The following is a 12,823-nucleotide window of genomic DNA, read 5'->3' as shown; positions in this document are numbered from 1 at the left end:
ACGTGAATGTTTGTGAGCACAATTAGGTGCACACAGAATGCCATATTATCTGATAATTGTGGGAAATAATTCCAAAAGGCAACTGACTGTAAAGTCACATAAAACAAAACAAAAATACGACGTATATGCCGAGTTCAGCGGCTAATAAGCCGGAATCAGCTGAGGTGACAAGACAGCGACCAGTGAAACCCAGCTGTCACTCAAGTGGTCACGCCCTTAAATATGCAGACTTAATATAACTTAAAATAAATTAAACGGATGAGTTATAAAAAAAAAAAATTCACCCCCTCACGGTTGTTGTGAAGGGTAATATTAACTATATGCACCAAAACCATCTTTTGTACCAGGCTGTAAACATGTTTTTATCAGCTGTAAAACTAGACAATTTAGCATTGCAGTCAGTGAACATCTGAATTTCCTGGAGCCGGCCCCCAAAAGCGAGTCGATGAATTGCAGTTTCAGTTACTTCAATATTGGCTTCACGAGGGAGAGCGGGAGGTTGCCGCTTGCTCCAAACACAGTGACTTTAAGGCACCTGCTAATGTAATTCTCCAATTCTATAATTCGACAACTTATAAATACAGCACATACTTTTCAGGAGGACTTGAACACTATTTATAATTTGAACATGTATTGTAGGCATAAATCTAAATGAACACATTTAAGTTCATTTACAATGCATTGGCCTAAGTGTGTATTTTAATTCCTGTGAATGTTTTTCATTGCAGCATTTGGACTATGAGAAGAAGAAATCATACACTCTTCAGATTGAGGTTAAAAACACACACCCATACTCGCACTATATGAGCCAGGACACCAAAGACAAGGCGACCATCAGGATCAGTGTTGAGGATGTGGATGAGCCCCCTCAGTTTGAGAAAATCAGCTATATTTTGGAGGTGAAAGAGGACGCGGCCGTGGGCACCATGATCGGATCAGTTAGTGCCGTGGATCCTGACATGCGCCGCAGCCCGGTCAAGTAAGAGCTTTGCTTTAAAATTATCCCGTCACAATGTTTCCATCATCTATTGCCATAAATCTCTTTAAACGCACATTGCCCACAATAGCTAGGCTGGAGCTTGCAAACATCTGCCCGCTTTCTCCGGTGACCTTTTGTTATCTATAAAACCCTGATTAATCTGCCTGAAGCTCTGCCGATATGAGCTCAGATGATGTTTCTAACCACACACATATGACATATTCACATATCGCATGTGTGTTTTGAATTGTTTTTGAGTAACACTTTCAAATAATGGTCTATTAATTAATGCCGGAGCATGTATTTACTAGTGTGAACCAAGCATGAACAATCTTTTTAATCATAGTTCAACATTTACTAATACATTATTAAAGTAATAACTATCTATCACAATCTAACACAACTATCCAAAGTTGTGCTTGTTAACATTAGTCACAAGAACTAACAATTTTAACCTCATTTCAACTTTAATTTCATAAATTAAACGTGAAGAAAGACTAATAAATATTGTAATAAATGTATTCTTCATTGTTTGTTATTAAATATATTATCTAACATTAATCAATTTACCACTATTTGAAAGTGTTACCTGTTTTTTGCACTACTTGATATGTCCACAGGGTGTAAAAAGGAAACCCCAGGCCATCGTATTACAGTTAGAAAAAAAATGTAGAATTAGAAACAACAACGAATTACTGAACACAGCAAAAACAAAGCAGAGCTGTGTGTGTGAGGGCATTAATACACTGTAAAACAATTATATGATAAATTAGTCATGACAGCATATGTTTTCAGTTTCTTAGTATTATTGTAACTTATTAAACTAAGTTAATCATGTTTTACTTTAATCTTATAAGTTACGCAAGCTGTGTTAAGTCAGTTTAACATCATAAAAGTTCAATGGACTCTGAAGGTTCATTTGATTGAGCTTAAAATTTTAAGGCAACCAGGATTTTTACGATGTAGATATTCACAACCCTTAAAAAATGATTACACTTTATTTTAAGGTACAATTTATTAACAAATACAAGACTTTTAGCTTAATAAACTACTAATTTGCTACTTAATAGTTAGTAAGGTAGTAGTTTGATTTAGGTTTTGGGTTGGATTAGGGATTAGTAAGGTCATACTTATTAGTTTAAGTACTAATAAACTAATAGAGAGGTAATAAGCCAATATAATTGGGAATTGGTATAATATTATACAATTATATCCCAATAAAATTGGGAATTGGTACCTTAACTACAGTGTTAAAAAAAAGATAGACATTAAATACATTTTCATCACTCACACTATCATGTGATGTCAGAAAAATTATATTTATGAGCTGATTGTACATTAACCACCCCAATAAATTGTGGAAAATATTTAGCTTTCAGTGCAAAACATCTTCCATATCTGCATTTTAAATGTATTCAAATATTATTTTGGTTTACACTTTATTTTGAGGTCTTCTCATTACACGTTGCATCTACTTACTATAGTAATTACAGTTAGGGTGTTTTCACACCTAGACTTTTCCGGAACCTAGTGCGTTTCCCCAGTTAGCGTGGTTCCTTTGGCAAATGTGAAACCAGCAATTGCTCTTAGTTCCACGCCAAAACAATCGGTCCGAGATCGCCTGAATGAGGTGGTCTCGGCTCAATTGAAACAAACTGTGGAGCAGATCAATTGTAGTGAGAAAGCTATACGATCTGAACCAGGCTACTGTATGTCACAGTGTATTATGGATATGTAGTAGGCATACATGGCTAAATGAAGAGAGAGTTATGAGTAGGGTGGGATGTCTTTCCTACCGGTAAATGTGAGTTTCATGTTAAATACGACAGTGAAAGCATGCTACTATTAACAAGAGCTTTTTCATTAGGAAAATTGACAGAACTGCTGTCTTGGTCTATCTGTTATTTCTCTCTATAATGTAAAGCTTGTAATCCATGATTCTAGCCAATGGCTATGTATGAGAAAGTCTTAATTGGTGACTATGTCTGTGGGTGTCACCATTCAAAATCAAAGTGCAGCTTTTCACTTATAATGTATTATAATTATGACCAATGTGAGGAGAGTTTACTCACACGTGACTTCTTTTAGCTATTTTGGTTCATTTAGAAACTTTGAAAAAAATTATCACTTTTAACTAGGTGCTCAGCCAAAACGCAAAAAGTGCAAAGTATATATTCTATATAAATATATTGGTGTTGCCACCTTTTGAATTTACCATTTAGAAACTTTGCCATGTGAAAGTGATCCACACCAATAACAAAGAGCAACATAGTAACAATTTAAATCCCCATTTCTGAACAAAACAATCGATCTACAGGTGTAAAAACACCCTTAATCAATTAATAACATATCCTAATCCACATTTTAACCCTAATCATGTAGTAAGTACATGTCAATAATAAATACTAAGCAGTAGCTAAAATAATAGTTACACTGTAACAACACTCAAAACATATTTTTGCTGTTTGTTCAAAGTACTTATTTAAAATGAGGTAAAACAACACAATTTTAGAGATTTTTTTTAGGGAAACTTAATTGTATTATGTTCAATCTACTTATAATCTCCACTTGTTATGTCAATCCACTTAAATATGTATAACCTGATTGATTTGTATCTGGACACCCCTGCATTGACCATGAACTACGACCATTATTTTTCATCATTTACAATAAAATAAAGTTGAATCTCCAAAATGTGTTACCATTATACAATTAGGACGGCTTGCAAACATCTGCCCGCTTCTCAAGGTGACCTTTTTGTTATCCGCAGAAACCTTGATTAATCTTTCCAAAGCTCTGGCGATGTGAGCTCAGATGGACTGCTTCCTTAGAGCGTGCTTATTAAATTCACATTTAATTCAAGAGGTCCTTCAATCGCAGCATCTTTATGAGATAATTGTAATAAACTACAATTATGAGAATAAATGAGCATATTATCACTGTCCAAAGCGCCCTAATGATAAAGCTGATGCGGCAGGCTCAGGAGGACAATAAATGGATGTTTTTCCCTCCGGAGACCACAGTAAATAAGGACGCCGAATGGAAGCGCAATTAAAAAGCCCTCCGCAGCAGAGAACAGGACTTCAGGGCTGGTAATTATCAGGGACATCAGAAGCACGAGCAACACTGTCGCTCTGAACATCAGGAGGCTAATTAGGAAATTGAACAATCCCACTGATTGATTGCATTTGAAAGAGCAATATTGTGATCTTCTGGTGAAAGAAGAACAAATGGGAGAGCTGGCCATGTGTGGGCTTTGGGCAGTGAGATTTCATGCAGCGCATCAAGCCTTCTCGAGTGTCTCGTGCTTTAAAGGATCAGTTGTATTAGCGTTTGTGCGAGCCAGTCATAGGGAGGCGCTTTTGTTACATGTTACAAGCTAATTAGAATTTGAAATTGTTAAAGTAGTCAATGCGATGCTTTGGGAAAAGTATGCTATGCTACAAAAAGAAAGAAAGCTCTTTGTATGATTCAGATGATGTCTTTTATATTTAATTTGACCAGATCTGTGTTTGGTTTTAAAATAACGAGCGCTTTTGAATAAAATACAGTGTGTACAAAAACACAGATTAATTCAGTTGCTTGTACTCTTACTGTAAAGAACTTTTTGAAACCCTTTTAAGAGATAGTTTACCCAAAAAAATGGAAATTTCATCACCATTTTCTCACACTCATTCATTCATTCATTCATTTTCCTTCAGATTAGTCCCTTATTTATCAGGGGCCGCCACAGCGGAATAAACCGCCAACTATTAAGGCATATGCCCTGCCATCCGCAACCCAGTACTGGGAAACACCCATACACTCCCCATTCATACACATACTCATAGACTACGGCCAATTTCATTCATTCATTCATTCATTCATTCATTCATTCATTCATTCGTTCATTCGTTCATTCATTCAGTTTCTTTTCGGCTTAGTCCCTTTGTTCATCAGGGGTCACCACATCGGAATGAACCACCAACTTACCGCCAGCATATGTTTCACGCAGCAGATGCCCTTTCAACCACAACCCATCACTGGGAGACACCCATACACTCTCATTCACACACACACACACTTTAGCCTACCCAATTCACCTATACAGCATGTCTTTGGACTTGTGGGGGAAACCGGAGCACCCGGAGGAAACCCACGTGAACAGGGAGAGAACATGCACGCAGAAATGCCAACTGGACAAGCCAGGACTCAAACAGTGACCTTCTCACTGTTAAGTGACAGTGCTAGCCATTGGGCCACCATGCTGCCCTTTCTCACACTCATGGTTTTATAATTGTATGATTTTCTTTCTTCTAAAATAAAAGAGATGTTCTGAAGAATGTTGGAAACTTCCAGCTTTGACATACTATGGAAGTCAAAAGCTTCTGGTTTTCCAACATTCTTCAAGGTATCTTCTTTGTGTTAAATGGAAGAAAGAAACTCGAACAGGTTTGGAACAAGAAGAATGATGAGTGAGCAAATTATTTAATAGAGATTTGAATCACAAAATGCAATTGCTATTCAATTTATTATCAAATAATAAAATTAACGTTTTTTTTTTTGTAAAATTTTATTTGCAAACAGCATTTTAAAATGACAGTGGAATCTGGAATAAAGCCCTTTTCACAATTTCAGTTTTTTTTCTGATGATAAACAAAAAAAAGAGGGTGATGTGGTAGCGCAGCGGGTAGCACGTTCGCCTCACAGCAAGAAGGTTGCTGGTTCAAGCCTCGGCTAGGTCAGTTAGGCCGATTTTTCTGCGTGGAGTTTGCATGTTCTCCCCGTGTTCACGTGGGTTTCCTCCAAGTCCAAATAAAAAGCTAAAATTGATCGTAGTGTGTGTAAATGAATGTGTATGGATGTTTTCCAGTGATGGGTTGAGGCTGGTAGGGCATCCACTGCATAAATATGCTGGATAAGTTGGCGGTTCATTCTGCTGTGGCGACACCAGATTAATAAAGGGACTAAGCCGAAAAGAAAATTAATGAACGAATAAACAAAAGAAACATTCGTTCATTTATTTTTCTTTGGCTTAGTCCCTTTATTCATCCGGGGTCACTACAGCGGAATGAACCACCAACTTATCCAGCATATGTTTTACACAGCGGATGCCCTTCCAGCTGCATGCAACCCAGTACTGGGAAACACAAAAGAAACATTGATCAGAATACAATCCTGCTTTAAACAGAGTGAACATTGCGCAAGTTTATTATAAACAGAATTGTACCATCTGCTGGTGTGGATGCAATTAGTTATTATTGAATAAATAAACAAATAGAGTTATTGTTATAGTCTTATTTCTTTATTTTTAAATTTTTGTTGTGAATGTGCCTTAAATCCTAATTTGATAGATTAGACAACTGACATGGAACAACTAGAAACTAGTTATAATCAACTAAAAAATTCCAAAGATTTTTGCTCAGCCGCTCGATTTAGTTTGATGAGGAACCATCTGAACAATTCACTAGAATAAATTAGACTTTTGAGAGTGAAAGGGGCAAGTATAGCAGCGTCGATCTGATTATTCTTCCCTACAAAGACAAAACAAAAGAGTGTCTATTTTTCCCTCTGCATTTATAATGATTTTCACACCCAATTTTCTCTTAGAATACAGTAGTCATGGGAGCCAAACTTTTAAGCCAAAGCAATTTCAATCAAAATATGTAAATACTTTGTTTTCCATTTTGACACATCACATGAAAACCAGCCATGTATTGTTGTGTCATTCCAAACACTGCTTAGTTTGGTTCACTCAAAAAAAAGAAAATTTGCCATTCATTTACTCAGCCTCAGGGGCTCCAAGGTGACTTTTTTGTTTTCAGTATTGAAGAAGATTTTTTTAGCTAAAACTTTGGTCCTTGGTGATTCATAATGCAATTCAATGGCTACCGGCACATAGTCAAAACAACGTACAGGCGAATTTTTTTAAATAAAAAAATATGAAGAAGAAAGATCAGCACATGAAAAGAGAAAAGACTGCTTGAAAGTTATTCTAATTGGTTCTTCGGATTCTCAATTAATATGCACTTTCATTTAAATGTTCATTTGTGCATTTGTTTATTCAGCCATAGTATTGCCTATATTACTATATTATATTATGCCTGTATTACATTTTTAAATAAATGTTAAGATTTTTATGAACTATGAATTATGAACATGCTCATGCCAGTAAGCTTGTTTGTGGCCTCATATTATTTGTAACACTGTAAGCTATGACATCGACTTGCTTTTGAATACAAAGATGCCATTTTCGACCGTAAGTAACATAGTAAACAATGTAAACAGCAGGTCTCCGGAAGAAACGGTGACATAAACAAGTGAATAACCATTCATAATTCAACACTATTGTGTCGGTGGACTAAATATTTTCGATGGGATGTTGTTCTGAGGACTCTTGCCTTTCAAAATAAACCCTGATGTACAGCAATGAATGCATGTGTCTCCTGTTACGATGATATGTACTCCTTATCTAATAGGTGTTTTCTGTACAACTTACACACGTTTAGCAAATACACTCTTTATAAGCTTCCCATTGAAAAACTACTAGCTACAATGGCTGATTGAGGGTTGTGGCTTTAGACTGATGTGTAGTGTGTGAAGATTACGCATGTTCTTTTTGATGTGATCTATTCCTAAACACTGAAATGTAAAAAAAAAAAAAAAAACATCCATGCATTCATGTCCTGACATTGGCTAAGAGGTTTCAAAGGTAATAATACTGTAAACATTGTAAAATGTTCTTGCACGGACCGATTATTTCATCATCATCACCATTTAGTTTGTTTATTTCATTCAATCATCCATTCATCCATTCAATCATTCATTAATATTTTCGCTCTCAAAGTTCCACTGCGGATTTTGGATGACCAGAGGTTAAAACATCAACAATTATGTTTACACTAGAATATTACCATTATTACCAAAAATTAACAGTGTTGCAAAAGGACTTTAAGTGCAGCAAGCTGAGCTGAATGCTTTGAATTGCAGGTATTCTATCGACCGCCACACAGACGTGGACCGTATTTTTGGGATCTACGCTGGGAATGGCTCTATATTCCTGCAGAAACCTCTGGATCGAGAGGAATTTGCCTGGCACAACATCTCGGTGATCGCCAGCGAGTTCAGTAAGTAACTCCAGCCGCAGCACATTTGGAGCAAATTTACTTTGCTAAGCTCAAGTCATCCAGCATTAAATTTCCCCAGTAGATTTCCACATTTTCATTTAGCGTGACAGCTCATATTGACTAAATATATTAGTTTACTTTTTTTAAATTAGAGAGCCAGTTTCCTCCTGTGACTCCAATAATATGAGCTTCTATCATCTCAAATAGTCAACTGCCATCATCTGCCACATCTTTTTAAGGGCACTTAGACAATCCGGAGCAGACCAGCCGTGTGCCTGTGTATATCCGTGTGCTGGATGTTAATGATAACCCACCTGTGCTGGCATCTTTCTATGAGACCTTCGTCTGTGAAAACGCCAAAGCCGGTCAGGTAAGGAGCATTTTTTTGTAAAACTAGTCAAAAGTTTGGGATCCGTAAGATTGTTTGAAGGTTACTGAATGAAGCATAGGCGGCACAGTGGCTCAGTGGTTAGCACTGTCGCCTCACAGCAAGAAGGTCGCTGGTTTGAGTCCCGACTGGCTCCGTTGGCATTTCTGTGTGAAGTTTGCATGTTCTTCCCATGCTTGCGTGGGTTTCCCACAGGTGCTCCGGTTTCCCTCACAGTCCAAAGACATGCAGTACAGGTGAATTAAATTAACTAAATTGGCCAGATTATGTGTGTATGTCAGAGTGTATGGGGGTTTCCCAGTACTGGGTTGCAGCTGGAAGGGCATCCGCTGTGTAAAACATATCCTGGATAAGTTGGTGGTTCATTCCACTGTGGCGACCCCTAATGGATAAAGGGACTAAGCTGAAAGAAAGTGAATGAATGAAGCATCTTCTGTTAACCAATGCTGCATTCATTTGATAATAATAATAATAATAATAATAATAATAATAAAAACATAAAGTAATATTATGAAATATATGGTGAGATAGTGTGTTATATTTATGTTAATATATTTTAAAGTGTAAGTTATTCCTATTATAAAAAGCTTTTTAGCATCATTAACCCCCTTAGACCCCTTTTTTAACCCTGAATTATGTTCCAAGTAATCAAGTAAGTCCAAATGTAAAAGTATGTTTTCACAGTTCTTGAGGCTTCTATAAATGAGACCAAATTATAATATTAAAAATTCAAAACCCTGCAAATATATATTTATATTTTGTCCATTTCAATGGACATCAGGCCAGAACAGTTCTTCCTGAACATTATACCAACACAAAATACAAAAAAAAAAAAAAACCATACATGATTGCTGGTATATTCTTAAATTTTATTTTCAAACTCATTAAGATTGTAACATTTTTACTTTAATTTTGAGGTTTTTGTTGTATAGATTGCACCTTGTTTATAAAAACTTTATCTTCATCTTCCTCTTCACTCCACATAATGTCCACATCTGAGATATTTCCAACTGCCATATGCTCAGGAACTTTGAAATCTGCATAATCTGCATATGAAATTGTTTCAGCAACTGAATTAGTACGTCGATATATATCCCTCCTTTTTACATACGATCTATGAAATATTGGCAAACATATCAATAAATCTGAATTAAAATCTGAGTTGTGGCAAATTTGCCCTTTTCGGCTTATTTGAGTAGAAAGTTTCTAATAACTTTTTTTAATCAGGCCTTGATTAATTGCTAACTCTTTTTTAATAATATTAAATGTAAATATATCACTGTTTATGCAAAAAATATGAAGCAGAAAAACAGATTTCAACATTGATAATCAGAAACAGAACTCTTGTGACACTGAATAAATAAATGAATGCATGCATGAATGAATGAATGAATGGAACTCTCTTTCAAAACTCAGGAATCAGTTACATTTAAAAGATATTCATACAACTTACTTATTTTGATTTGAAATAACATTTCACAATACTAGTTTTTATTGCATTTTTTTTCCATTCAAACCAATGCAGCCATGGCAAACAGAAGATACTTTCAAAAACATCCAAAAAAAGTTGATTCCAAACATTTGACCAATACTGTATAGCTTTCCTATTTTATCTGCCACATTGTCAATGTCGATGTAAGATAAGCGAAAAGAAGTGTGGATTTAAAGCAGGGGCGTCTGTTAAACAGTGTGTGACCTCTGCCGGACTGAGATAGAGATCGGTGATGAGTATTTCTCCTTCATGGATTAGACGGCAGAGCCTTTTTCTGTCAGGCTTGATGAGATTATGTGTCATGGTGGATGACAGGAGCTGTCACATATCACAGGCACTTCATAATAACTGTCCACCTCTCCTCCATTTCCCTGACTCTTCAGTGTCCGTCATCACCCACATCACTGACCAGCCCACCCGCTCTTCAACCCGCTGTTTGCCAGAGGCTTTAGCTAGTTGCCGCTAAAAGATGTTAATGATGGACATGGGTTTATATTTTTGGCCATTTATACAAAAAATTGAATAGGATTTTAAAAGTGAGTTTATTGAGTATATACTGTAGTCTATTAGTTTATGTTGGAGAAGTCTTGCAGGTTCAAAAATGGAATATAATTAATTTAGGGAGGATTGCTGTTAAAAAAAGAACTGCTTTAAAAAATAATAAATTATGGTACCGACAGGTCATGGAATTTCTGGAATATTGTGGAATTTTAAAAGGTATATTTGAAACCATTTAAAGTCTGCATTTCTGTTCATCATAGGGCATAGAACTTTAGCTTTTCAGTCAGTGAAAGTCAGGAAGAGTCAGAGAGTTTGACATTTGGCTAAGCGTGGGAACCCCGAATAATACAAATTAAAAGTTTTAGTTGAATAAAACAAACAATATATATTGCTAAGCATACTGTATATGAGTACACCCCTTCACAAATCTCTCAGTTAAATGTATATTTTCGATAGGATGCTTTACAATATTATATTTGTGCATATACATGAAGCCAAACTGAAGCCAAATCTTATCTAACAAAATAACTTTCAAAAATTAGTAGCCAAAATTAAATAAAAAATCAACAGTAGCAAAATTTAGTAGCAAAAATTAAATCAAAAATCAAGAGAAACTAAAAATATATACAATTTTGTTGAAATTATTATTACATATATTTTTGCAATATTTTACACGAGTTTAAATGTAAAGATTTTTTTTTGTAATCTTTCCATTTCTAAAGATGCTCTGTGACTAAATATTATATTTTAAGAAATGTATCTGTTTAATAAATCTGTTTTGTTCAAATGCACCAATATATATTACCCATATTCACTGAGAAATGGACCAAAATGTTCATTTTAAAAATGGGGTGTACTCAGTTATGCTAAGCACTGTATATACATTATCTGTAACATTTACTTACACATTTGTATATTTACATTTAGTGTATTCCATGTATTAAAATAACTAAAATTATATTAAAATAAAAATAACAATTGCCATTGCTCAAAAATTTTATTGAAAATAATTTAATATAGATTTAAATATAGATTTAAATTTAATATAGAAAATAAAATGAAATGAAAAATGCAACAAAAAAATGTGTTGAAAATATATAATATAAGTGATAAAAACATAAAATTACTAGAACAAGCTAATGAGTTAATGAAAACAGAAATGATTGTGACTTGAGATACTATTATTAAAACTAAAACCAAAATTTGTTGTAAAATTTAATCTCAAAAAAAAAAAAAATTCAATAGCTTTAAGAAACGTTACCATTACTATTGCTTTAATAGGATACTTGGTCTACTAAAATAGATATTTAAAAAAAATGATATAGATATATTTAACAATAACTAACCAAAAATCCAATTACCAATATTTAAACTAGTGATATTCCAACACATTTTTATAAAAATTTGAAGAAATATTCTCTGAAAACAGCATATTTAATCTTCCACAATTTTTACTGGAACAAGTGCATGTGTCATCTGCTACATCTATCAAGCATCCACCCATATCTACGAACTGATTACATCTATATAAAAGAAAAATGACGAAAACAAAATGTGTAACAGAGCTATTTCTTGCAAGGTGAAACCAAGCAACTCTTAAATAGAATTTCATTTATTAGCTAATCTTTCCACGACGGTAGTATGAGATGAGTCTGGGATTCTGGTTCTGTTCAGCAGTTCTATTCTAACAGACTGCAGTAAAGCCCAGAGGAAAGGGCAGGCAGCCAGAAACACACGAAATCTGGCTGGTCCGCAAGCCTGGTAAAGAAAAAAAAAAAAACATGAAGCACACAATAGATGATTACATTTTTGTCACAGCGTGTTGCCAGCACACCCTTGAGAGTTGCATTTAAACTAAAATTGCCCTTGGTGACAACTAAAGATAACCATGAGCCTCTATCACTGAGCCAACATCTTCCCTCGCTGTAAACATGCTTATAGTGTTTACATGTAAACACTTGTAGGGCCTGTAAGGTGATATTGCGATTGTGTCTGTTCTGTTACACAGTTCTGTCTCTGTATTTTCAATAAAATAGATGAATATGCTTTGGTGATGTAATAAGGAATGGAAAGAATATATACTGTGAATTTTAATGTTTTAGATAATAACTTAATCACATAATTACTGTAATGTTAAAACAGCAATGTGACTCTTGAGATATATACTGTATAGAAAAAGTAACATGGAATGAATGAATGAATGAATGAATCCAACCAATTAGAATGTCATCACTCGATTGAATGGGCTATATCAGTGGATATCACCTGATAGCTATGGGCCAGTAGGGGTCTTCTGCACCAACTGGTAGACTCAGAAGGCTGTCCACATGGTTAATCAGCTAAGATCACATTCGGCT

The 12,823-nt window shown here is 35.0% G+C and overlaps 1 protein-coding gene across 1 annotated transcript in view; it reads left to right on the top strand.

Annotated features, from left to right (window-relative positions):
• The window catches only part of cdh6 (cadherin 6), a 54,287-nt gene that overhangs the window by 29,421 nt on the left and 12,043 nt on the right, over positions 1-12,823 (top strand). Inside the window, exons 7-9 of the mRNA XM_056476585.1 lie at positions 729-979; positions 7,949-8,085; positions 8,325-8,455. Of these exons, the coding sequence (XP_056332560.1) occupies positions 729-979; positions 7,949-8,085; positions 8,325-8,455 (519 nt within the window). The remainder of the gene's footprint in view (positions 1-728; positions 980-7,948; positions 8,086-8,324; positions 8,456-12,823) is intronic.

Source organism: Danio aesculapii, chromosome 2 (assembly GCF_903798145.1).
Source record: "Danio aesculapii chromosome 2, fDanAes4.1, whole genome shotgun sequence".
Taxonomy (NCBI): domain Eukaryota; kingdom Metazoa; phylum Chordata; class Actinopteri; order Cypriniformes; family Danionidae; genus Danio; species Danio aesculapii.
The sequence above is the reverse complement of the archived record's forward strand: the minus strand, read 5'-3'. Positions and strand labels throughout refer to the sequence as shown.